Source organism: Gloeophyllum trabeum (assembly GCF_000344685.1).
Source record: "Gloeophyllum trabeum ATCC 11539 unplaced genomic scaffold GLOTRscaffold_00004, whole genome shotgun sequence".
Taxonomy (NCBI): Eukaryota; Fungi; Basidiomycota; class Agaricomycetes; order Gloeophyllales; family Gloeophyllaceae; genus Gloeophyllum; species Gloeophyllum trabeum.
This window is the reverse complement of record NW_006920413.1, coordinates 2,579,063-2,604,102: the sequence shown is the minus strand read 5'-3', so window position 1 is coordinate 2,604,102 and position 25,040 is coordinate 2,579,063. Positions and strand designations below refer to the sequence as shown.

At 58.4% G+C, this 25,040-nt stretch overlaps 9 protein-coding genes across 9 annotated transcripts; 5 read left to right on the top strand and 4 right to left on the bottom strand.

Moving 5' to 3' along the window:
• Nucleotides 1-1,718: 1,718 nt before the first annotated feature.
• On the bottom strand, nucleotides 1,719-2,674 carry GLOTRDRAFT_137892 (uncharacterized protein). The gene is made up of 3 exons (XM_007866490.1): nucleotides 2,628-2,674; nucleotides 2,350-2,579; nucleotides 1,719-2,290 (listed from the first exon to the last, which is right to left on the bottom strand). Exons 2-3 carry the CDS (start codon nucleotides 2,483-2,485, stop codon nucleotides 1,794-1,796), a joined length of 633 nt encoding a protein of 210 aa, XP_007864681.1. The 5' UTR covers nucleotides 2,486-2,579; nucleotides 2,628-2,674; the 3' UTR covers nucleotides 1,719-1,793.
• Nucleotides 2,675-3,259: 585 nt separating this feature from the next.
• On the top strand, nucleotides 3,260-4,601 carry GLOTRDRAFT_120712 (uncharacterized protein; the record flags this gene model as incomplete). Its single annotated transcript, XM_007866489.1, has 5 exons — nucleotides 3,260-3,606; nucleotides 3,657-3,787; nucleotides 3,843-4,028; nucleotides 4,087-4,245; nucleotides 4,293-4,601. Exons 1-5 carry the CDS (start codon nucleotides 3,321-3,323, stop codon nucleotides 4,599-4,601), a joined length of 1,071 nt encoding a protein of 356 aa, XP_007864680.1. The 5' UTR covers nucleotides 3,260-3,320.
• Nucleotides 4,602-6,219: 1,618 nt separating this feature from the next.
• On the top strand, nucleotides 6,220-6,546 carry GLOTRDRAFT_127971 (uncharacterized protein; the record flags this gene model as incomplete). The annotated part of the gene is made up of 2 exons (XM_007866488.1): nucleotides 6,220-6,458; nucleotides 6,516-6,546. The coding sequence occupies 2 exons, from the start codon at nucleotides 6,220-6,222 to the stop codon at nucleotides 6,544-6,546; spliced, it is 270 nt and encodes an 89-aa protein (XP_007864679.1).
• Nucleotides 6,547-7,597: 1,051 nt separating this feature from the next.
• On the bottom strand, nucleotides 7,598-8,844 carry GLOTRDRAFT_59089 (indole-3-glycerol phosphate synthase; the record flags this gene model as incomplete). The annotated part of the gene is made up of 3 exons (XM_007866487.1): nucleotides 8,745-8,844; nucleotides 8,609-8,666; nucleotides 7,598-8,548 (listed from the first exon to the last, which is right to left on the bottom strand). A coding segment is annotated over exon 3 (942 nt), but the record flags the coding sequence as incomplete, so codon positions are not given.
• Nucleotides 8,845-9,150: 306 nt separating this feature from the next.
• On the bottom strand, nucleotides 9,151-11,581 carry GLOTRDRAFT_37816 (cytochrome P450; the record flags this gene model as incomplete). Its single annotated transcript, XM_007865715.1, has 13 exons — nucleotides 9,151-9,335; nucleotides 9,388-9,416; nucleotides 9,467-9,499; nucleotides 9,557-9,814; nucleotides 9,878-10,138; nucleotides 10,197-10,263; nucleotides 10,314-10,503; nucleotides 10,540-10,597; nucleotides 10,660-10,808; nucleotides 10,870-11,035; nucleotides 11,151-11,238; nucleotides 11,286-11,396; nucleotides 11,440-11,581. 13 exons carry the CDS (start codon nucleotides 11,579-11,581, stop codon nucleotides 9,151-9,153), a joined length of 1,737 nt encoding a protein of 578 aa, XP_007863906.1.
• A 2,865-nt stretch (nucleotides 11,582-14,446) lies between these two features.
• On the top strand, nucleotides 14,447-15,284 carry GLOTRDRAFT_38224 (uncharacterized protein; the record flags this gene model as incomplete). Its single annotated transcript, XM_007865741.1, has 2 exons — nucleotides 14,447-14,843; nucleotides 14,896-15,284. The coding sequence occupies 2 exons, from the start codon at nucleotides 14,447-14,449 to the stop codon at nucleotides 15,282-15,284; spliced, it is 786 nt and encodes a 261-aa protein (XP_007863932.1).
• An 829-nt stretch (nucleotides 15,285-16,113) lies between these two features.
• GLOTRDRAFT_115469 (ARM repeat-containing protein) lies at nucleotides 16,114-20,631 on the bottom strand (the record flags this gene model as incomplete). The annotated part of the gene is made up of 19 exons (XM_007866486.1): nucleotides 20,472-20,631; nucleotides 20,183-20,391; nucleotides 19,862-20,122; nucleotides 19,500-19,793; nucleotides 19,308-19,435; nucleotides 18,854-19,249; nucleotides 18,594-18,795; nucleotides 18,427-18,537; nucleotides 18,298-18,369; nucleotides 18,059-18,244; nucleotides 17,910-17,990; nucleotides 17,415-17,856; nucleotides 17,203-17,360; nucleotides 17,084-17,149; nucleotides 16,938-17,031; nucleotides 16,770-16,879; nucleotides 16,416-16,718; nucleotides 16,223-16,364; nucleotides 16,114-16,166 (listed from the first exon to the last, which is right to left on the bottom strand). Exons 1-19 carry the CDS (start codon nucleotides 20,575-20,577, stop codon nucleotides 16,114-16,116), a joined length of 3,414 nt encoding a protein of 1,137 aa, XP_007864677.1. The 5' UTR covers nucleotides 20,578-20,631.
• A 1,409-nt stretch (nucleotides 20,632-22,040) lies between these two features.
• Nucleotides 22,041-22,403, top strand: GLOTRDRAFT_37773 (uncharacterized protein; the record flags this gene model as incomplete). Its single annotated transcript, XM_007865712.1, has 1 exon — nucleotides 22,041-22,403. A coding segment is annotated over one exon (363 nt), but the record flags the coding sequence as incomplete, so codon positions are not given.
• A 1,468-nt stretch (nucleotides 22,404-23,871) lies between these two features.
• Nucleotides 23,872-24,646, top strand: GLOTRDRAFT_74505 (uncharacterized protein; the record flags this gene model as incomplete). Its single annotated transcript, XM_007866485.1, has 4 exons — nucleotides 23,872-23,926; nucleotides 23,992-24,108; nucleotides 24,170-24,237; nucleotides 24,289-24,646. Exons 3-4 carry the CDS (start codon nucleotides 24,215-24,217, stop codon nucleotides 24,644-24,646), a joined length of 381 nt encoding a protein of 126 aa, XP_007864676.1. The 5' UTR covers nucleotides 23,872-23,926; nucleotides 23,992-24,108; nucleotides 24,170-24,214.
• Nucleotides 24,647-25,040: the final 394 nt, after the last annotated feature.

Here is a 25,040-nt window from a genome sequence, read left to right as displayed (position 1 = left end):
ACTATCATATAACAGTTTTGCTCACATCAGCTTACCGTATCATGCGCAGCTCGAACCCCTGGCCAAATGATAATGGATTAACCGCTCGAACGAAGATTCAACGAACTGACTATGCTGCCAGAGGAGCTGTAACACCCATGATGCAGTTCATTCCCCGTCGCTTTCTCCGCTCTTAAACAGGGATCAATGCTCCCATGCCCAACTTGTTCAGAAGATAGGACCCGTAGATGGATGGATCCCCGTTGGCACCAGTATCCATATAGCCAAATACGCTACAGTCGACGGTGCAAGGCCGGCGTCCTCCACCACAGGCTTCTGTAATGATGGATCACTACCTGCGGTCTCGGAAGACTTGACTCATCATTGTTGGGCGAGTAGGTAGTGGGACAGTCACCAGAGAACATCCGAGCTACACGTCTGCTGAAAGTGTCTCCAGCTTCTGGTATAATCCAGCGGGTGAATCACGACACGTCCAGCGAGGCCGCGGTACTGGCAGCCACTTGATTACAATGCTTATCCTGGAGCAATAAACGCCGTGTAATGCGGGATAAATCAGCCTGAGTGCGATGGCCTAGGGTTGTTTCGTGCCTTTGTTTGCGCGGAGTTGATCCATGGATCATGGATCATGATACCTCTCGTCTCAACCGAGGTGAGAGCGAGCAGACCCAAATACTCTTGACGTTGATTTCCCTTTGCTTCCCGCTAAGATTTTCTGGCGGATTGCAAGAGTCGGAACCATGCACGCGACTACTGATGTTCCGGCTTCGTGCGTCTCGGATTTGCGGCTGAGCACCGTCGATCCTGGCACCATGATGAGTCGTCGTAAACGAAGGCGAGTAGATTGAAGAATCACCTATTTGACTGGTTTGCACCCAGCGGCGCTACCGCTCTACGCGTACGGGAATCTGTGCGGTTCCGCCTATGTTTGCTCCCAGCATTCTTCGTGCCTTGGGAGCTCTCGTACAAGTCACGTCTCAAGCTCAAGGATCTGCCAGGTGCAACGCAGGAGGGGTGGATCACAAGCTCGAACAACCGGCAGAGGTACGAAATGAATCTAGCCACTCGAATTCCATCGCGGTGTCTGCTCCAAAATTTGTCCAGACAGAGGCACTGTGACCGATACCGAAAGTGGTGATACCTATCAAGCAAATCGTCTGCTCTTGTTGGCCCTGCCTCCGTGCCTTATTCCAGGATCGAGCTCACGCGGTGCCTCCATGACGCGCATTAGGACGGCGCTGGATCTTTGTCCATGGATGATTCAGGATCACTTTGAGCTGGCTTTCCTCTGAGCGAAACACTTCTGAGATGAACATCATCGGAACTTACCTCGACTCCGTTGGTGCTGCACGGCGCGAAAGTACGATTGAGAGGAGGTTTTCCTGGGTTAGAATCCCGCGAAAGGGTCCCTTCCACGGGTGAATACTGTATGTCATAGTCTAAATGCACGTATCATCGTCCGGCCCACGACTTCTCCGGATCCGCGCTTTACCTCTGTATATATGCCAGTCGCATATTATTATGGTGAGATTGAAGCCTCGCAGGGGAATGAAATCCGCAGGGGAAGCCAACATGGAATCAGAACAGGGGCAGGGACAGGGAGATGCATAAGCGGAGAGGCGAATAGAATATACGACCGACGAATATTGAACATTCGATTAACGGCAACCAGCTCGAGCTCCGTGGGCGAATGCGTTATACACCGAAAGTAGCTTACAGCCCTCTGAATAAAGCACATATATCGGCAACAAGTTACCCATACACTCAGTACACCACACCGTTACCCACGCACCCTCTCATGCACTCACCCCCTCCCCCTCCTCCTCTGGCGGCGGCCAATCCACCGGGGGAGGCAAATGCTCTCTCAAATACCTATTAACGACTGTCCAGTCCCTGCACCGATGCACACTGCCCACGCCACTGCCTCCATGCCGCCACCGCCGCTCCTCGGGGAACCACGCGGGCTCGTCCTCCTCGAGCGTCGTGTCCGCGTAGCACAGGACCGCCTGGCGGAGGTAGCGCAGGCAGTGCTGGACATGCTCCGCCGCGCCCGTGCGGTTCGTGAGGAAGCCGACGCGGATGACGTCGAGGCAGTGCAGCTGGTGGGTCATGGAGATGAGGAAGGTCGTCTGGTTCTGGGGCGCGGGGAGCGGGACGAAGCCGGAGGTGGGGAAGAGCGCGCCCCATTCGGTGTCGTTCCACAGGTCGAAGTGCTCGGCGTCGGGGGTGAGGACGAGCCCGACCTCCGGGAGGTCGATGGGCAGCTGGTCGGGGTGGTCGTGCCCGATGTAGCCTGTGTGTGGGTGAGTGGTCTCGTAGGCAAGGAGGGGACGGGGAAGGAAGGAGGCGTACTGTATTTCCTCTTGGGAGGTAGGAGCTGCGAGAGCTGCGAGAGGTTGTACCACGTGAAGCCGACGTTGAGTGCGGTGACAGCGAGCAGGGTGGCGAGGACGGCGTTTGGCCACTGGTTGTAGCTTGAACCAGCCATGACCACACCTGGGGACTCAATACTCAGCGCTAGCGCTCAGTGATAAATAAACGCCAGCTGGATCGGGCTGTAGTAACTTCCGCAGAAAGGAGAGCTGTGTGTCACTGTGAGCCTCGAGACTACAAGATCGGCGTGAACTTACGGGCTGATGTCGCGCCCGCGGACGGCAGCGTCTAGTCTGTATTCAAGATTCTGGACTTGGCTGCTGTACTTGCCCTATTGCGAAGAGCAAGGAAGTGCAATGTTGCAGTTTCGGCGGCTGTGCAGTTTGTGATGATCATTTCTAGATCTCAGTGCTGCATTGCATGATGCATCATCATCGCCGTTTCCGACTTTCGGCTGACCGCAGGCAGATAAGCATGGAGATGTAAGATGGAGATTTCAAGGTACATGTAGTAGTAGCTACGCCCGGATGTGGCAAGGAGAGGGAATCAAATTGTCGAACGGGATACGAACTCGGAGGGGAGACGTAGTCCCTTTCAATGTGAATTACAACGCAATCCGAAACTCCCTGCCAATATTGGGGATAGCAAGTGATCCGTAATGCTTGTCCGTACGTATTCGTGATACAAAGCTGTCCGGTCCCATGTGTCGGCATCCGATGTCTGTTAGACATTATGATCAGAGACGCAGAGAATCAGAGAGATTTGCGGCGACAAGCAGGCCGAGGCAAATGTGCGCAGCAGTTTCTAAGTCAAACCCGCGTCGAAGCGCGTTTGTAGTGGACTACAAACTCAATTGGAACGACAGGCTGATCAGGAGCCTAGCTAGGTGGCAAAATTGGGACTTTTGCCTGGCAACATTTTGCCAACAACACTAGCCCGGTTTCTACATCATGTATCACGCTCAACCACTGCCGCGTCAAGTCGACGTCGCCGCACTACTACACCGTGAAAACGCGGTCAGTGCATATGATATTTGCCTGCGCTTTGAGGAGTTCGTTTCCACCGAACAAGACACGGAGCGCATTATTTCTGCTCGAATCTTAGGCTACCTGCTTCTTCATCCATCTTCACATGGTTCCCTCTCGGAGATCGTAAAGGAGATTCACTCCTGCAGCGAGGATTATGACGCTCTACATAATCTGGGACAGGCCTTTTTGAACTACTTCATACGTGCATGTGAGTACGTCGCGTCTTACGCAGCGACCCTGCACTCATTTACCCCCCAGTTCGCAAATATCAAGGCAGGACCCCTTTCACCTCCGACCACCTCAGCCGCCCATCCTTTGACCAGCAGCGATTATTGCCGAAGGCCTCAATCAAGGAGGCACCAAAAAATCATAGCACCGCCAAGGCACAAGTTGTGTCCCACGATCTATGAATCGGTTCGACATGCTCATGCACTCGTCTTGCAGGCACTCTTACGGGACGGCTACAGATGCGCTGTGACCGGAGCGTATGATACTCTGGCGCAGGATATGCTCAATGACGAGCTTGCGGATCCCCAAGTCTGGCTCGTCGATACGGAATGCGCTCATATCGTGCCTGAGTCCACGTATTTCAACGTTAATACTGACAACTCTCAAGAAGCTTCGAGCAAAGTATGATATCCGCACAGTACTCCCCATACAAGTTCTTCACTGACACAGCCTACTTCAGAAAGATTATGTGGCATCAGTTTTAACTGTCCTATCGCGTTTCGGCTATGACGTCGACAAATTGAACGGTCCGAAGGTTCACTCGCTCTACAACGTGATGACACTAGAACACAACGTCCACAATAGGTTTGACCGGTTGCAGCTGTGGTTGGAGGAAACGGTGAGTGCTTCGAAGCGTTGGTGAACCACCACTTCTTCTGAAAGTAGATGGAGCAGGATATGGCGAACTGTTATCGTGTCACAGCGGTGAGGTCAGGTTTTACTCCCATGATGAGGGAACGGGTGATGTTCACCACTCCTGATCCCGAGCGTCTCCCTCTCCCTTCCCCACAGCTCCTAGCATTGCACGCAGCCTGTGCGAAGGTGGCCAACCTTTCCGGCGCGGCAGATTATCTTGACAAGCTGGATCGGGAACTGGAGACGACAGACGTATTGGCGTGTGATGGAGGCGCAGCTGAAGTGTTGAATCACGCGATTGCCTCTCTCGCTGGAAGGGGTATCAACGCTGGGGCGTAATTGTCTATTCTCGCACCCTTTCTATGTTTGAAGCTGCGCCAATCCAGGGAGATGAGCCTCTTGTTGCGATTGTTATCCTTGTTGTTCTATGTCACTGAGGTGGATGCATCTGAGTATACGTGTTGTCCGCGCACCCAAGACTGCAATAAACCATGCATTCCATGTTGCATTGTACGTATTGAGCTGCGATTGCGACTGGGATGGTAGCCTCATTACGGCAAGCGCTTCAGCTAGCATCCGCGCCCGGATTCGTATATCGTGCATTACGCCCCCGAGATTGCAATGCCCCCGAATCTCTGGACTCTCATGAGCGCTGAGCGTCAATAATGTCCATCCATGATCCGACAGCCTCCGCAGCTGTCAGGATCACTGCCTTTGACAGATATCTGTAGCGCCACCAGGGAGCATAATCCCGTGTTTAGGCTCGATCTAAGCGAGATCAAACCGAGGTGCAGGCCTCCAGGTTGATTACCTGCATGCTTTCCAGCGAACCATAACATCTTCACCGCGACGACTCCTGAGGTTCATAGGTAAGCCTCACGTATAGCAATCGTAACATCCAAACCAACTAAAGCCTACTTAGCCAACTAGCCATGCCATCCTCGCACTACCTCCCGCTCACCCAAGACTCTGACGACAGCAAGGACACCTATCCCCCGCCCCCTCCCCATCCCTCCATCAGCTCCCGCCGCTCGCTCCTCACCTCGCTCCTCCTCGCCGCTATCCTGCTCGTGAACCTCCTCTGCCTCGCGGCGACGACCAAGTACGCCGGGCTCGTCTCCGCCGCCGTGCGCGCGCGGATCGATATGCGGGAGACGAGGGACCTCCCACGGCCGAACGTGTATGACGGGCTGCTTCCAGGTTGATGTTGGATTCGCACGCGCTATCTGTTTTGAAGGCACGCGGGCGATGGTACTGTAGTGCTATATGTTGCATCTCTTGCTATATGCGCCCATGGAGTCGATATCGCCTCGGATGATTGCGCGAGGAAGGTTATCTATTGACAAGCGTTAGCGTTAGCGCGAGTGCATATGAGTCGTGATCTGCATGCATAAAGTTCGAGAACCGCGGCGATTCGGTTCCCGCACTAGGGAATATCTGATTCGAAACACTACCATGATAATCCAATGCATAAAATGCAGGCAAGTCGAATGCAGTACAGCAATACGAAACGCCTGTAAGTATGGCCAGGCGGTACCGAAAGGCGGCGAAGCGGACCCGCACTTACTGACAGGCTGCAATCACGTCCATCATGGCATCACCGCCGTGTACGCACGAATCCTTCTCCCGCTCGGTCCCTGTAACACCTCCATCCATCCATCCTTCGCCCGGCGCCCTTCTGATTCTTCTGCAATGCTTCTGTTGCCATATTCACAGAATGTTTCAAAAATACGACGCCCCCTTTGTCCGACCTGCCTCTTTCTCTCTCGCCCAATTCACTCCCTCTGATCCTGTTTCTTGATTCGTGATTGAGAGCTGCATTGCTCCACTGCGCCGCACCGCCGCGCAGATAGCCACAGCAAATATTTTCGGTGCAGAGGCTATATAACCCGCCGCCCACCAGCGTTCCCTGCATCTCCATTCCAATCAGCAGCAATACCCTCCAAGACTCATCATCATGCGCGCCACCACCCTCTGCGCCGTCCTCCTCGCGCTCGTCATGTCCGTCGCCGCCGCCCCCTCTCCAGCGCAACTACAAGGTAGGCTGCATCAGCTGATATTTCCGCGCGCGGTGGATGACCACCCTGTCTTTAATCAGCGCGCGGCGAGGGCCTCCTCTTCGAAGACCACGTCCACCAGGTCGCCGGGCCGGCGTCCGACTGAGTTCACGCTCGTGGAGCCACCGCGCACGTCTTGGTACGTGTCCCCTACCCGTCAGGGACGAGAATACTCTTATGCTTACATGTGCACTAGCACCGTCCCTCCCTCCCTCCCTCCCGTTTAGATTGGATTTCAAACTCTGGACCCTACCGCCCTCTCCCCCACCTCCGAATTACCGAATGCGTTATGGTTGGATTATCGAGTAATAGAGCTTAAGAGCAGGTGTTAATATTTCTGCGCCTCATGCGAGGCGATGTAAGTTATTAGACGGACAATTCGTTCCCGCCCATTCGTCTATCCTCAAAGGCCCTGGGCCTGTTGTCTCCCTTAAGGAATACTAAATATCGTTTGTATCTATCTGCCCGTCCCACCCACACCGCGAACACGTCTAATGTATTGCATCCGAACGTTCAGTTCCGACTTCATTTCGACTGCTCAGAGGCGAATCCTGCCACATGTGATTGACTCAAGAAATACAATTCAGTCTTCAGTACCTTGGGCTGCACAATACACTTTGTTGCTCTTCCTCGAAATACACCGAAGGGAACCGCCCCCTCCCCTCACGCCTGCACACCAGCACTACTCCGGTACCCCTCGATGCTCATACAAACCGCCCAGGGCCGCACACCCTCCGTCAGGCCCGCGATCTCCTCCTCACTCGACACACCCGCGGTGCCCAGAATAACCGGCACCGTCCACTGCCCGACGGCCGCCTGCGCGTGCACCCCCCCGTCCCGCGCAAACTCAACCTGCACGAAATGGTGGTACCCCGGCGTCTGCGCCTCCGCGAGCTCGCGCGCGGGCGCCTCCGCGCGCACGGCGCGCACCACGAGGCACGGGACGTGCGCCGCCCAGTGCAGCGGCGCGCCCGCGGGCAGCTGCACCGCGTCCACCTGCGCGGCGTGCGCCGCCTCGATGAGCGCGTCGAGCGACGGGTGCGCGCCCGTGAACACGCCCACGAGCAGCGGCGCGGACGTGCTGTTGAGCAGCGCGGCGGTGCGCCGCGCGTGCGCGTGGAACCACGACTCGTTCGGCGTCTCCGTGGATATCGCCGCGGACGACGACGACGCGCTCTTCTCCACGCGCAGGCGGCGCAGCGCGAGCGCGATCTGCGCGGCGGCCTTCGGGGATACGTGCTGCGGGTGGGACTCGGAGAGGTACACGCCGATGAAGCCCGCGCCCTCCGCCGCGAGGCGCAGCGCCTCCTCCGCCGTCCGCACGCCGTCGACCTTGCCGAGGGGCGCCCGCGGCTTGAGCGTCGCCGCCTCGCGTGTGCCGGGCAGCCCGAGCAGCTCGCGGATGAACGCGCCCGCGTCCTTCGCGCGCATGAGCGACTCGCCGACGAGCACCGCGCCGACGCCCTCGGCGGTGTACCTCTCCACATCTGCTGCGCTCGAGATGCCGCTGAGCGCGCAGAGGACGACGTCCCGCCCGGCGACCATGTCCGCGAGCCGCGAGGTCGTGCCCATGTCGACGTTGAAGTCGTGCAGGTTGCGGTTGTTCACGCCGACGATCTTCGCGCCGAGCGCGAGCGCGCTGTGCATCTCCGCGGCGTTGTTCACCTCGACGAGGGGCTCCATGCCGAGGCTCACCGAGTAGGCGTAGAGGGCTTGGAGGCGCGGCACGGGGAGCATCGCGACGATCAGGAGGACGGTGTCCGCGCCGTGCAGGCGCGCCTCGGCGATCTGGTACTCGTCGAATATAAACTCCTTGCGCAGGATGGCCGGGCGGTTGGGCAGCGCGCCGACGGCGTCGCGCGCGAGGCGCATGTCGAGCAGCGAGCCCTTGAACCACGTCGGCTCGGTGAGCACGGAGATGACGGACGCGCCGCCCAGCGCGTAGGTGAGCGCCTGGCGCGCGGCGTTGGCGGTGAGCGCGATGTCGCCCTTGGACGGGCTCGCGCGCTTGATCTCCGCCATCAGGCCGGGCTTGGGCCCGGATTTGAGGCGGTCGACGACGGAGATGAGCGGCGGGGCGAGGTGCAGGGAGAGGAGGGTGTCGAGGTCGGAGGGGGTGGTCCCCGGCGTGGACTTGGCCTTTTCGACGTCGAGCTGGCGCTGGGCGTAGATCTTCTGTAGGATGCTGGGCACCCCGTTCGACTTGGTTTCAGTGGACATGGTGGGCTGCTGTATACAGTCCTTGGGATTAGTTGTGCTAGCTCTTGCAATATGTAGTCGATGACGCACCTATGTGGTACTCTCAAGCACAGTTTGCTCCTGTCAAACACCGTTATGTATGCCTGTCCTGTAAAGAAGAATCGCGTCATGCGTTCCAGCCGTAAATAACCAGGGCATAACAGGCGATGTAATGACGGGCTCTCACCTGGCCTAGGATTTCCCTCGACAACCAAAACTCCCAAGGGACTTCGGCGTACCTATAAACGTTTGAACCCTGAACTCACCCTGCACGACGAGCTGCTGACTTGTATCCACCAGGCTGCTGTACGGCCCGAGCACGGAAGGTGTCGCGATTGAATAGGACGAAGAGACGCATTCCGTGAGCCTGCGCCGGCGACCGATGTGGTGTGAGCTACTACGAGCGAAATATGGTAGTTTGTAGCCCAGGCTGGCTGTGATAGTGCCTTGACACCGTACTTTCGAATGCGCGAGTCTAACAGATTCGGGAGAGTTCATATGTTACTAGTATAAGCGAATGAAATACACCCGAAACGCAGCACGCCTTCTACATAACCTCCGCACCCTCCCTCCGTGATCCAGTCCAACCCACCCTAATCCAAGAAATCCCCCGCGGCCACCCTCCTCACCTCCAGCGGCACCTGCGCAGTGGCCCCGTCGCCAAACGGCGGCTCCACCACGGGCACCTGCAGCCCGTTCATCTTCCAGCGCACCGTCTTCCCGGGCTGCGACGGCAGCGCGAACGCCATGCGCGAGAGGAGCGTCGCGAGGACTTGTTCTGAGTGAAAGGTGAACGGTAGCAGAGGAGGCAACTGGGGGGAAGCACGTACTGATCTCCATCTCCGCGAACTTGAACCCGCTGCGAGAGCCGGTCAGACATGGCCCGGACCCAAACCCAAGGGCACTTACATACACGCGCGCCCCCCGCCCAGGAACGTCATCCTAAACACACCCATCAGCCTCTCTTCCCGCGCACCCCGCCAAAGAAAGACCACGCACATACTAGCGTACACCCCCGGATACCGCTCCCCGCTCTCGCTCTCCTCCTGCACGTCGCTCAGCGGCACTCTCTCTCCCTTCTCCGTGAGCCACCGTCCAGGCCTCCACTCGTCCGCGTCCGCGCCCCACACGGCCTTGTTGTGGTTTGCACAGAGGAGGGACATGATGACGTTCGTGCCCGCCGGGACGGGGATGGCGGCGAGCTCCGGGCGCGCGGGCGGCGGGTGGGCGAGCGGGAGCGTGGTGTCCTGTCGGCACCTGCATTGACGGCTCGCAGGTTAGAGGTCAGAGGTCAGTGGATGCGCGGGGAGGGGAACGTACGTGCGCGCCAGCAGCGACGTCGGCGGGTACACCCTGAGCGTCTCCCGCACCACCGCGTCCAGATAGGGCACCGCCATCAGCTCGTCGTACCCCAGCCCCACGTCCTCCCACCGCGTCCCCTCGGTGTGATTGCCAGACGCGCGCTTCGCCGCGCGGATCTCGGAGCGCAGCTTGCGCTGCACGTCCGGCCTGGACGCGAGGATGAACAGGATGCGCGAGATGGCCGTTGACGTAGTCTCGAAGCCCGCGAAGATGATCGTGCTGGAGTGCGTGTTTGGGTGAGCGACGGGCTGCGATGTGAGCGGGAAGGAGAACGCACCTCATCTGCCCCAACAGCTCCTCGTCCGACAAGCGCTCGCTCTCCTCCGAGGACATATTCGCGTTCACTGCGCACCGCTCAGCCCTCTCCACCCAAACCCGCGCGAAGGCCACTCACGCATGATGCTCATGATATCCCTCCCCCTCATCCTGTCCCCCAGGTCCTTCTCTCCCTCCTCGGCCTCCGCCCCCTTGACTTGGCCAACCCCAGCGAGCCGCGCCTTCTTCTCGCGGAAGATGCGCCGACTAGCCTCGTCCATGGCGCGCACGACGCCCCGCAGGTCCTGGAACGCCTTGAGCGGGAAGCGCTCCGCGAACGCATTGCGCAGGGCGGGAGAGGTGACGGTGCGCAGGAAGAGCGGGACGAACGGGCGGATGAAGATCAGGCGGAGGGCCGACGGTCTGTCAGGCGGTTTAGCTCGATTACAACTTGCGGGAGAGGGAGGGAGGGGGAGGGTACGCACGCGAGCTTCTGGATCGCCTCTGCGTACGCGTTCGTGCGGCGCGGGTCGAGCGCGTTGAACGAGTACCCGAGCGCCGCCTGGCAGATGTACTCGAGCGCGCCGCGCGACATCCAGGGCAGGACGTTGATCTCCCGCGGTCCTGCTCGCCGCTCACGTCAGAAGACAGGGGACGGGGACGGGTACGGGACGCAACGCACCGTCCGCGGGGACCTGCGCGAGGAGGATGGACGCGAGCGAGTCGGCGATGGGCTGGATGACGGGGAGGAGGTCGCGCATGTTCGCGAGGGAGAAGACGGGGTTGAGCATCTTGCGCTGTTTCTTGTGCTGCGCGCCGAGCGTCGAGATCAGGCCGTCGCCGAAGATCAGCTTGTTTCCCCTGGGTGCGTGAGTGTGGTCAGTAGACACCCAGCGAGGGAAAGGTTAAGACGGTGAGGTGAAAGGGCTTCCAGGGAAGTTGTAGAAGGACGGTGAGTCAGGAAAAGTGGACATACATGATGAACATATCCGTCTCCGTATAAATATGCTGCTCCTTCACGACGATGTAGTGCAGTGCGCGGGGATCGGAGACATAAAGCTGCTCTGTCTACAGCCCACATGCAAAATCAGTTTAGTTGAGCACCGCGCACTGTGAGCGTCGCGTACACCGAGCAAGGCGTGGACCTTCACGACCCCGCCGTACTTTTCCTGCAACTGGAGGTTGTAGTCCCAGCCGTCTTGAAATATCCTGCCATAGTTTCCTGAGCACGGTATCGCATTAGCGAGCGTCCAAGCGTCGTCCACCGAATGTAACGAGCGTACCCTTGAGCCAGTGGTCGCTCTCAGGCCCGGGGACGTCCGCGAGCGGCGAGCGCGGTCGGCGCAGGCGGCGGACCACAACCCAGACTACGAACGCGAGCAGGAGGGACACGGTAAGACTTGGCATCGTGCACGTCCCCTGCTGGAACGAGGTACGAAGCAGGTTGACCTGCGATTCGAATGCATCTGTTCGTGATGGTGAGGCCTGTGGTGGCGAGGAGATAGCGGTGTTCAGCACGTGGAGGATTCAGGGACCCGAGGGACTCTGGACAAACCGTTTCAGGAGCAACTATATACGAGAACCCAAACCTACGATCCAAAAGGTATTCATCGACGCTCTACGCAACGGGATCTCCAAAATTAAACAGATTATTCAATGCGCTTGTATCTAGCCTCACACAGCAGTATTCGGCTCTTTTCACATATTGATGCGGACTTTGGTTATGGAGAAGGCACGCTGCAGTTGTGATATTCCGCAATCTGGACATAGAACAGAGCGGTTGTTCTATCTCCTCCCAAGACATATCCGAGTCCGGACGGTAGGTCCTCAGAATACTCGTACACGCGCTTTCCCCCCTCCCACTCGTTTTGTTGTGCGTTTTCTCATCTTTTTCTGATTTGTTCGAGTGAGCCTTCAAGCTGGCAGCTTCACCCAAAGACACACCCCACAGAGGTCCAGGCAAGAAAACGGAACAGCGCGCCGTGCCGCCATGCCTCTCCACCTAGCGGACCAGGGACCGACGAATAAAATCAGGCAAGGGATAATCATACGGCTACTGCAGACCGGAGGGGCTGGTATAGCGTACTCAGTCCTCCGAGACCCGCCCGGACCCGCTCCCACTGGTCGGTTTGGCGGAAAGTAGCCTGTCAATGCTCCAGAGCGCCGTCGACGACAGGCCCGTCTGCCTAGCGCAGCATCACGACCACGCCGCTGACGGCCCTGGTCTCGACGTGCTGGCCGGGATGCGAGCGCAGGCGCGGACGTGCCGGGAACGCTGTGCTCGGCGCCTTGGTCGTGGAGGTGAAGTCCCGGCCGTCGTGACGTATACTCCCGACATTTCCTTTCGCAGTGGGGGCTGAGACTGGCTGGCTGGCTGGCTGGCTGGCTGGCTGGTTGCGTGCGCACCCGACATTGCGTGCGTGATAGTTACTGTTGGTGCAGGAGAGCGCAGTCGCAAGTCGACAATAGTGGACGTCTGTCCAGCATGCATGACCGCTATTCCGTGGCCCGCAGGAATAGAACGCTCGAGATGGAGAGTTCGTTCCACGACTGCGGGGCACCTTCCTAGGGGCCCTGCAGCGATCGACTCAACTGAATCTGAATTGAAAACAAGCTCGGTATTCAAGTTGTGGACGAGGGTACACGTCGACCCCGGACCTTGCGCGAGTCGTCCGCCGGCCAGTGATTTGCCTCGACCTTAGATTTACCAGCCTACGCAGCTAATGCAAGGCGGCCGCGAAGAGACGGGACGCTCGACGCCTGCTCACCTGTGAGATACTCTCCACGTCAATCCCTTCTCCGTTTGGATAGGGGAGGGGCAAGCGGGTACCTCACACACAGAGAAGCAATTATTAGCACAGCAACTCGCATCGAAGAACTCTATACAATCTATGCGTCGTCCCCGGCCATCTCGTCGCGCTCGGGGGGTTTTACAGTTTCAAGGGGAGATTTACGGCGAGCGGAGGAGAAGAGAGAGGGCTGACATCGTAGTGCGAGCTGACTTTCGACTCGAGAAAGTTAACGAACACTTACGTACTTGGTATGTTTCGAGCCCCGGAGGCCGATTTCAAACCTGTGAATACAAGCATCGACGGAGGTACTATAAGCCGCGTCCACAGCTGGAGGTGCTTACTGGAGTTCAAAGTGTTTATGATAGCATTGTGGAAGGCGAGACCCGAGGGACTGCTAGCAGTGGTAAGTCCGCAGCCACTGCCACAGTTCCATGTTACGCTCCGGGAATATCTGCGAACGCTTTGTGGCAGATCATTTCCATGTATCAGCTATTCCGTGTACACTGAATCCAGGATATGACACCCATGGCCATAGACGTAGGGTCTAATCGGACAGATTGCCGGTGCCATTCCGTGTCATCGTCGTCGCGAATGACATTGACGTGCATAATGAAGACAGGGCCCTGATCGATGATCGTCCGCAACTCGGAGGGTGGACCGTCAGATCTTCACCGCCGTGCCTTATCTATCACTGCTCGAAGGAAGCAGCCAGATTACGAACGACGTGAGGGACACGAACGTTCGTCCTCGTCGTGTGCAGGATGCCTGTCAATGTCACTGAGAGAGCACAAGTCATGCAGAGACATGTCGACGTTTGAGCACAAGGACACGACACTCCGGCGATTTCGTAGAATGCCGGCGGTGCTACGATCGGACACCGCCGTCGACGTCGGCTGGCGTTTGACACCCACAACGCGTGCTAGCGGAGGCTAATGCACTCTAAGCTGGCGCCTACACACACGGAATAAAAGCCCGAGCCGTTTCTACAGCGTTGCGAGTCGTCCTTGTGGAGAAACGCAGGTCCTCGCCTCGTGACGGGGCCCGAATGCCATCAGTCCGGAACCTAAACCCGGCCGCACCTCCGGACGATAAGGCCTCCGCATATTGCAATGCACATACGGTACGGTATGTGTGTATGTCGATTAACACGATTCATTCAGGAGGTGAGGGACTCTGGATCGTATTGATGCGCTGTTCAGGGTCTCACAGATGGGAATAATATCCGGGATATCTTTAGCGCAGTGCCCGCGCTGGCCGGCAGACGCCATCACGCACCACTCCACGCTGTCTGATCCTGTCCACCGGTCCGCATCTCTTCAAGCCCTGCGCCGACCTCCCTGCTCGGCGCACCCGCGACGATGCTGAGCAACGACATCGCCGCCCTCGTCGGGTTCGGCTGCGAGGCTGTCTTGTACGGTGAGCACGCTCCCATCACCGCCGACGGCGAAGGAGAGCTAAACACAGTCCATCATCGACCGCAATGTTAATCCCGTCCCATTTCCATCCACTCGACTCCGCCGATCACGATGCCAACAACGCAGGCGCGTACTGCATCCTCTTCCTCGCCGCCTCGCACATCCTCCTCCGGCGCAAGCGCGGCCACCGCCTGCGCGACCCGCTCGTCTGGGCCAACACCGCGCTCTTCCTCACCTGCTCCGCCCACTTTGCCCTCGAGTTCAACCACTTCCACACCACGCTCGCCGCCACCGGCGTCCCCGGCTACGCCAACGAGACCAAGCCGCTCTTCGCCGCCGACCTCTTCATCTCGCTCGCCGACTTGCTGGGAGATTTCGTCCTCATCTACCGATGCTACCTCGTCTGGGGCCGCGCGTGGTGGGTGACGGTGCTGCCCACGCTGACCGCCGTTGCCGGGTTCGGTGCGTCGTACCCCTCCCCTCGTCGCGGATGCCCGCCCTGACCTCCCCAAAGCATGCATCATGGAGCTCCTCCACCTCCTCCTCTCGATCAACCCCTCCTCGCCCACCGCCCCGCCGCAGATCGTCCCGCTCGGCATCGCCGGCTACGTCCTCCCGCTCTCCACCAACGTCTTCGTCACCGCCCTCATCGCCGCGCGCATCTTCTGGATCGCGCGCGCGAGCCGCGAGTACTCCGACCTCACCTCGTCCGCGCAGACCGTGCACCGCGCGATCAACGTCGTCGTCGAGAGCGGCGCGCTCTACCTCGCCGTGCAGCTCACCTTCGTCGTGCTCTTCGCGATGCAGCACCCCGCGCAGGCGATCCTCGCCGTCATCGCGGTCCAGGTCTACGTGAGTCTCTCGCCCCTCCCCCTCCCCCTCCCCCTCCCCCGCCCCCGCTGACCCGCGCGCCAGGGCATCGCCCCGACGCTCATCATCATCCGCGTCGGCCTCGGCTACGCGTCGCAGCCCTCCTCCTCGGGCGCGCACACCAACACGCTCACGCGCGTGCGCTGGAACCGCCCCTCGGTGTACCGCAGCAGCGCGAGCCCGTACGCCACGAGCGCGAGCGCGTACAGCACCACCGCCGCCGGCGACGTCGAGCTCGCCGAGACGGACACCGTCGCGAGTCTCGGGAAGAAGGCGGTCGGGGTCGCTGTTTGATGTTCCATCTGACGGCGCCAGTTTGATTTGATTAGTGTGATTCTAGTGACTAGTAGTGCTCGCGATAACTGTACCGGATCTTGTATACCTACCCCCGCCGCCCTTGCTTAGGTACTCACCTATTCCGCTCTTTTGTAGATGTTAAAGTTATTTATCACGCAGTCTATAGCAGACAATGATCTTTTTCGGAATGCACTCCACGGAGGTACGGCTCTGAAACGACGCTCGTATCTCTGGTACCAACATCTTCATAGATTCTGTATCCTCTGCGACTACACGGTCCAAATCACAAGGCATAGAGACGTTACTTATACTGCAACCCGTCAGACGCTCGCAGCAAGAGGGGGGGGGGTCGTCTCCGGCAGGACATCCTGTGCAACCCGCGAGAAACACTGTTGTGGCAGTCAATATAACTCTCAGGCGGGTCGCCCACTGCGACGTCGCCCGGACTCCGTACTGGGGTGGAGAGCGGGGGACGGGCAGCGAGGCAGACGCCCCATGCCCGCCGTAGGGGGACGAGGGTACCAATCACCGGAAGGAGGCGCAAGAAAGCAGTGGCACGCGCTTGTTAACCAGCGATCCGTATCTTGATCGCCCCTCCGCGGGTGCGAGTTTCCAGCGCTGGGATGACCTTTGATTCAGGGTTGAACGCGACTCATTCGGTATGGGAGACGCACCTTTGAGCTCCTCGGCTTCTTCACGCTGTTCATAGTCCAAGACGAGGCGCTTGAGGTGTTGCTGCTCGACTTTGTCTTGCATTTGGGCAGTGCGCGTCTGCACGGCGAGAGCACTCTCGGCCGGGACGGCGAGGGAACGCGTCTATGAAGCATGTCAGAGCAGCGCCTCCCTGTTCGCAGGCATTGTAATCACCTGAGGCTTGTTACCCCTCTTCGTCACGAGAGTGAACTTCATCACGCCATTGTCGTCGAGGTCAGACGCATCGCCCTCGCCCTCGTCACCACGCCTGCGCCTGGCACCGGGGGGAAGGATAGACGAATCCCAAAGAGCTTGCGCAGTCCTGCGATCGACCTTCTTAGACTCGGCCGACGATTCGACCAGCATCTTTGCGAGCTCTTTGGCAAACTCCGCGTCCTCGTCTTCCGTCGGCCCAACGTGCTCCTGGGATATCGAGCCGACCAAGACTGTCTCCGGTGATGGGGCACGGTCATCAACCTGCGGGAGGCAATATTAGACAGGTCGAGGTGAGGATCTTTTGCAACTCACAGGGGAATCCGGATTGCCCTGTTCTTCATCACCGTCATCCTCCTGTTGTTCTGGCCGGTCGTCCTCATCCCCGCTTTCTTCCCCACTATCATCCCCGGCACTGGTGGTCACTATACACGAGAGGTGTGAGCTGCAGATCATGCCATGGGCCCAGAGGTGTTAACATACAGCCTGCCTCCTGGAAAGCAGCACTGAACATTTCATCCACCGCTATGGCAGCCTGCTCCACGTTCCTATACAGCTTCAACTCCGGTCTAACAGCCTAAAGAGGAACATCAGTGTACCCAGCACAGCGGATATGCCGGCACGCTTACCTCGATGGAATCTGAGACCATGAACTCTACGTCCATGGGCAGAGGCTCTTTGCACAACATGTAATACTAGCGAGATTGATTAGTTCCTCCACAATCCAGGTTCCAAAGCAGCCAATCACCTGGAAGAACGTCAAGAAATTGTCCAACTTCCTCTTCTGCGACCCCCGGTCAAAGCACATCCCGCAGGTGTCCAGCAAAGTGCAGACAAGACGGATGCGGAAGAAATCGTCCGGCATGTCCAGAGGACAAGGCTGACGGGGTAAAGGTCGACCCTCGGCTACGAAGAGCGGTCAGGCAAAAAGGAGGCATGACGATACAGAGATGGACGTACGATGGCCAAAGGTAACCAGGGACCAGAATGTATCAAAGATAATGGAAGAGTTGAGCAACCTATAGATATACAGCTCCCCAAGGTACCTCATTGTCGCCACCCTCCTCTGGTTGGTGCTGTACACGTTCTGTTCGAGGCCTCTGCGAATATCTTCGAGCACCTGGTCAACAACAGCCACGCTGAACTCGGGATGATACCGCTGCAAGTCGTACGTCAACATCGCGAGCAGCCCGATATTGCTGTACTTGATCTTCCATGGCTTCGTGAAGACCTTGTGCAGCGAGCGGCGTACAGCGGCATCGTCCCAGTCTAGCTTGCGGATGAGCTTCAACACCTTGTCGATAGACTTCTTAGATAGGACGTCATAGATGAGATGCCGGATGAAGAGCTCCATGGGCGTTCGCTCCTTTTCTTGACGAGGAGCTCTCTCGGGGGGATTGCACTAAATTATGCAACGATCAGCGGGGTAGGGTCACCTGACATTGCCTGGATTACCTGATAATAAGCATTCTCGAGCATCAGCTGCTGTCGCTGGTCGAAATGCTGCAGGCTCTGCTTCCTCTTCATAAGCTCTAGCTGCAGGGCACAACACGAGCGTCTCAGTCAGGTTCCCCACCACGAGTTCCACAGAACATATGCCTCACCATCTTTGCAAACCTCTCCTTCGTCTCATCGCTCCTCAGCAGGAACCTACCACAGCCCTCCAGCAACATGGCTATATTGTCCACATTCGTGCCCGAGAAGTCGTCCAGGCACACTTTGAATATATGCAGAATCAAATGCGTCGGGACGACGCGGAACTTGGTGAGGTTGGATATGAAGGTAATGTTCTTCGCATCGGCAGCTGAGTAGGGTCATACTAGGTGGAAGGCGCGCGCCGTACCTTGACCCTCACGTCGTGCAACTCCTTCACAACTTTCTTCTTCCTCTGCAAATAACGGAACTCTTCGTCCAGCTGGTCACGGGCTCGTTACACTACGGACAAGTGGATAGAGGGAACCGCAGTACTCACGATCGCGACAAGTTCCGTGCCAACATCAGGCATATATCTGTTCAGAGTAGCTACAAGCCTGGAATAATGAGGTAACAGTTCCGTCCGATTCTTCGGTACCTGCGACAGGAACTACAGACAACAGTCAACGACTTAGGACAGGGTGAGACGAGACTGAACGCACGCACCTTCACAAGCCTCTTCCTCGCCGCTTTAGAATTGAGGAAGGCAAAATCAACTGCAGCTTGATCGATCAATGCACGATTGGTGCAATCCGGGAGACGAGCGAGAAGCGCAGTGAGCAGCTGGGACGGACCCTGGGCCTCCGTGCCGTCCGGGAGAGGGGTGGCTGCACCCGCCCGCGGCGATCCGGGAACCGGTGTCGGCGCACTGAACACGCACGGTCAGAACGTAATCACAGCAGTGGCAAGCAATGGGAACCACTCACTCGTCATCTCCCTCATCCTCCGCATCAATATCCCCCGCATCCTCCTGCGCTACCCCATTAACCCCCTCCCCGCTCCCCAAGCCCTCAATCTCGCGCTCCAGCCTCCTGACCTCCTCCTCCTCCCGCTCCCGCTCTCTCCTCCTTTCCTCCTCGTCCTCCCCCGCCTCCTTCTCCTCCTCGATTCCCAGCACGCTCCTTGGCACCATATCCTTCAAATCAAGAATATCCTCAAAGAACTGGCGCTCCTCCTCGTCCTCCCACTTCCCGCCCGCAGTAATCAGGCCTTCGTCGTCGTCCGCGCCGAGCCCGTTCGTGCCCGCGCCGATGAGGATCGACTCGGACTTGTGCGCGACGGTGGGTAGCTCCGGCATGGGCATGTACAAGAGCTCGGACAGGCTTGGTTCAGGGAAGACGGTCAGTGAGAGGGAGAACGGGTCGGACGAGGATAGCTTACGTCTGGCAGCTCGCGAGCAGCTTCTCGTAGCTCTTCGTCATCTTCTCGTACGCCTGCTGGCGGTCCTCGAATATCTCCCCTGAGCGGATGTACGCCTCGTGGTTCTTGCGATCCTGCTCTTGCAGCCGCTGCGCATACAAGACCCCTACCGTCACCTCCCGTCCCTCGAAAGAAAGACGCGTATATGCACACCTTGTGCTCGATCACGAGCTTCTTTGCGACGGTCTCGAAGTACATCTCGCACATCCGCTTGAAGCGGTCCCGGATGTCCTTCTCCACGAGCTCCTCGTCCTCGTCCACCGCCCCCGTCTCCATACCCGCACCAGACCCGTTCTGCGCCTGTCCGGAGAGCGTCCCGGGCTCGGATGCCGCCGAGATCTGCTTCGCGTGGGCCGCCGGCGCGACGATGCCGAGGTACGGGCGCGAGTAGGACTTAAGGAACGTCGAGAGCAGCGGGAGGGAGGAGAGCGTCGGGTCGTTGCTCAGCTGCGCCACCACACCACACCACACCATCACCCTCCACACAGCGCATACATGAGACGGGACAGACGCACCAGCTCCTTGAGCGTCTTCATCACCCACTCCGCGCCGCTGCGCCCGGGCGCGTCCCTGATGATCCCGACCAATGCAAGCTCGGCGCACACGCGCAGCACGGGGCGCTGCCGCGCGACGCGCGTGGCGTCCTCCTTCTCGCGCTGCTCGACGGGGAGGGAGGCGAGGGCGGCGCGGTTGGGCGGCGTCAGCGCCTGCGCGAGGAGCTCGATCAGCGAGGGGGTGAAGGTCTTCGGGAAGCGGCGGTGCAGGGCGGATATCACCTGCACAGAAGTGTGGATGAGTTTGCAGGGAGGGGGCTGGCAGACGGTGTGGGGACGCACCTCCACGGCACTCCAAACGTCCTTCTCCGTCTTGCACCGCGCGGTCCCCTCGACCACTGCGCCGACGATCTCCTCGACGTACTTCTCCAGCGAGAGCGCGTCGATGTCTTTCAGGATCTGCTCGCGGTTGTCCGCGCCGACGGACTGGCGGATGCGCTTGATTAGCGCGGTGTGCCGCTTCAGCGACGAGTCGAGCGCCTTCGAGGGCTCTGATTGTCGTTAACGTAGCATATAGTAAAAACAATATGAGTAAGGTGAAGTCAATAACCTGGGACGCTGCACTGCGCACCTTGCCCCGCCCGCTCCGTGTTCAACTTGCGCAGGTTCGCGCGCCTGACGCGGCGGGCGTGCTCCTCATCGGCCTTAGCAGACTGCGCTGCCTGTGTGTTCTCCATAATTTGTTCTTTTTTATTCGTCTTAGAGGATGCTGTGAGAGGAGGGAATGTGCATAGTCGCGTCGTAAGCAAAGAGTGCGGGGAGCTGTGGCGTCCTGCACGGCACCGAGCGCCGCCACAGGAATTGCCTTTTGCGGCGGAGCTGAGTCGGTGGCTTATGCTGCATGGTAACACCCTTGTATATGCTTGCATTGGACTACTTCTTTACCGAGTCCATATCGGTGTCATATCAGCCTGTCTACCAGTAGAGTTTCAGTGTACAAGAGACCCCCACCTGTGAGGTCAGTTACCCGAACGCCCCCTCACTTCTGAATGACATTCCAACGGTGAAGGGCTTTTATCTATCCCCTACAACTATCTACTGTAGGCTGATGGCTTGCCGCAGGGTACCCGGTGCGTGATACTTTGTATTGTCATGCCTCAAGAAGAAACATGCTTCCACTGATATAAAGCCAGCAGAGTGCGTGGACCCTATTCATGTGCGTCTGGTTTATTGCGCATCTTTTCCACAGAGGCCATGAGTCAGGAGGAGCCCATGGCCCAGGTTGTACTGTTTTAAACAGTTTGTAAATGGTTAACTTTATGTTTGTTTACTCCTGACCTGTCAAACATCGTAGACAGTGTACTAGTATGAACAGTATCCATTGCCAAACAGTAAGACAGAAGCTGATCTGTGGGGCTGTAATGGAAACACCAAGTCATTCAAATGGTGGGTGCTCTATACCATAGACCTTTCAGGTGCGCAGGAGAATGCTGAGAGAGCCTGCCACAATGGCTGGTATCCGTTGCGGGACTTGCCGGTCGGCCACATGGTTGATCTATTAGTTATCTGTCCACCCTCTGGAACCGGAAGCCACTTGAAAGGTCATCCGTGATGGTTCGTAGTATTTATGCATCACTCAGGCTCCGGGAGGCATCTCGGTATGCTTTTGTGAACTGGGAACATCTTGCACATAGGTATAGTTTACAAGTAATTGTAGATGTAACCAAAACGGTTGGAGCCTTACCAGGTTACATGTCGCGGTGAAACCCGCTGTAAGGACTAGAAGACAGGCTGATGAGGATGCCAAGCTCAGTAGCCTGCAGCAGAACGTCAGTCATAAACCACAATTGCGTACCTGCAGATAGACCACAAGTCAAGGTCCTGGAGAGCCGATGGGAGTCATACAAGATTTATCTCGTCTTGACGGTGTTTACTGGCAGACACCTAAGTTGACAACCATAAAAGTGATAGCCTGTAACCTCACACATGCACAGCTACCATAATTGCCGCCGGTAGTGTCCGTCTGTAGTGGCTGTGCAACCCACGATCTCGATCGAATTGTCCTTTTCTCTTCAATGAAAGAGCCACAATCGACTACGCCTGAAATCGTCACTTCTTCCAGTGTGGATAACGAGTCTTCCTTGAAGTACTCGTGGACGATTGGCGTCAAGAAGTCTGCGCTCTGATATTCCCCGAACCAATGCAGGTGGAAAAGCCGGAAACAAGCATCACATACCACCCGCTGTTTTGTTCGGAAGAAGCCAACGTCGTCCTGGGCTGCAAAGATGGCTCGATGTACTTCCGGCTGCACGCTTTCACGCTCAAGACCGCGTCGAGCTGGTTCCGCGCCATGTTCACCCTGCCCCAATGCAGCGACACCGCCACGATCACCTCGTCGCCCGCCGCCTCCGACGTCATCCGGCTCGACGAGGACGCGCCCACGCTCGAGGCCCTCTTCCGCATGATCTGCGGGCTGCCCATCCCGCCGCTCGACTCGTACGACACGATCGAGCCGCTCCTCTACGCCGCCGACAAGTACGACATGCCCGGGCCCATCTCCATCATCCGCGCGCTCGTCATGACCCCCGCGCTGCTCGCCGCCCCGCTGCGCCTCTACGCCATCGCGCGCCGCTACGCCTGGGCGCCCGAGGCTGCGCTCGCCTCCGCGCGCACCCTCGCGCTCAACATCCACGCGCCCGCCCTCCGCCCGCACCTCCAGAAGCTCGCCGCCGACGCGCTGCTCGACCTCTTCGCGCTGCACCGCGACCGCCGCGAGCGGCTCAAGCAGCGGCTCAACGAGCCGCCGTTCATCGACGACTGCGGGCCCGCGACGTGCTCCGCGTGCGGCTTCCCCATCGACTACCACACCTGGCGCGAGCTCAAGTACAAGATCATCATGGAGATGGACGAGCGCCCGCTGGGCGATACGATATGCAACCCCGGCTTGATGGAATGGAGAGAGGCGCGGGCGTGCTGGGATGCAAAGTGCACGAATGCGGCGTGCAAGCGGGTGCTCTATGATAAGGTGGAGACCGCGAGGGTTATAAGAGAGTGCATCGACCAGCTGCCAACCACTATTTGAGTGAGTTCTCTCGCTTCCTGCTTGCTGTGATGAACGCATGTGCTGCTCTCCCTACCGGTTTCTCGGTGTGTACGCTTAGACCTAATTGTTATTATCGCTCTCCTCGTCATGTCGGTAATCCTGTGCGGTCTACTCAATGCATAGCAGGCGCAGCTGCAGATCCATCCGTTTCCGCGTGTAATCGAATCTCGCACCCAGCTCGAAGTCGAATCCTCCCCGCCGACGACAACGGCGCGCATCCAAGTGTACCGTCGACATCTGATCCCCATTCTCTGCCCGTGAACCATGTTCTAGAGGGTGCCCCAAGTCAAGTCAAGGCAGGTTCCGGCTCCTCGACTTGCTATCCTCGCATGCGAAGAAGGTTGAGGAAGCTCATACGGTCGAGCCCAAGCTTCAGGACGGTCCATAACTTGTATGCGCCTACTAGGCACATCCGCGTCGTGGCGACGCGTCCACAAGACGTAGAATGCATATTCATTCAGGGATGCGTAGCCATAGGATACAGGACCAGTCGTAGTAGTACATCGTGTTCGATTCTCTTTCATCTTCGGAATATAGGGGTCCGGCATGGTCACGTGGTCGTCTCGTCCTTGTAGACTGTAGCCACTAAGCCACCCAAGCCTCCCACCTTGCCTACACCTGCGCTACCTAGCTCATACCGCACCGCCATGCCCCCCGCGACCCGAGCCGCCAGCAAAGACCTCAGCGCCCCCGACCCGAAGAGCACCTTCGCGCGGGACCTCAAGAACCGCCAGGCCTCTGCTGCACCGGACAGCCAGGAGAAGGGCAAGGGCAAGGCGGCCACCCCGCCCGACGTGATCTACATCGAGGACGACTCGGACGGGGAGAACCCCCCGCCGAAGAAGAGGCGCGCGCTCAGCCGGAACGCGAAGCCGTCCGCGGACGATATCGTCGAGATCTCGTCCAGCTCGGACGAGGGCCCGTGCTTGGACCACGAGCTGACTATTAGGAGCTTGCGGGACCAGCTGAAGAAGCACCGGCAGGTGAGTGCCGTATCGTATTTTTCGGGAGAAGGGGTGGCTCATCCGTAGACATATGTCGTCGATAGGAGAATGAACGGCTGAAGGCGCTCGTCGCGCGGGAGAGCCGGGAGAAGGGTGCGAAGGACGCGCAGATTGCGCAGCTCACGGCGGACGTCGCGAGTATCAAGGGGACGAGCCACCACGTACGTCCCCTCTCCTCCGCCATCATATCCCGTACTCACACCGTCCACCCAAAACGCACAGGTCCTCCCCGAGCTGGAAGAGCACATCACCTGCGAAATCTGCGTCATGAAAATGTGGTCGCCCTACACGTGAGTCCCCCCCTTCCTCCCCTCCTCTCCCCCCGACCCCCACCCTCCCAGGCTCCCAGACTGCGGCCACACCTTCTGCCAGTCCTGCCTCGAAGACTGGCTGAGCTCCACGCTCGCCAAGCACGTCGCCGAGCACCCGCGCTACAACCCCAACATCCACATCCCCGCGCACCTCCTGCACGACCCGCGCCTGCAGGCGCAGATCCTCGCGCTGCGCGGCCCGCAGCCGGGCTATACGTGCCCGGCGTGCCGCGCGCCGGTGAAGAGCCGGCCGGTGGAGGTGTACGCGCTGAAGAACGTTGTGAGGACGGTGGGGAGGGCGCTGGGCGAGAGCAGCCCGCGGAAGGTGCTCCCGCCGCGGGGCGCGGGGCGCCAGGGCCCTTGGGATGCGTTTTTTCCTGAACGATGAGGCGAAATTGGACTTTGGTGTTGTTGTTGTTGTTACCTTAGAGCTTGGAACTCTACGAATTCATGATAATGCGTCACCTGCACGAGTCGATGTGGTATTGGATGCCGGTACACCTCCAGGATCTCTTTGGGGTATACAGCGACAAACTTGTGGACGGCGGATGACAAGGAACTCCTACCAGCCCCTCACTGCCATTCATACGAACCTGCTGAAAAGGAGGCATGGGAAGGTGCATATGTATATTGCAGGAAGTAATGTTGGTCCTATATCCTAATCCTATCACTAGTAATGTTTACATACAACAAAGATACAGCGTGTACATGGTATGAATGCGTTCTGAAAACGCGCTATGCCTGCACCGGGCAGGATGGTGTAGCCTAGTGGCTTCGAATTC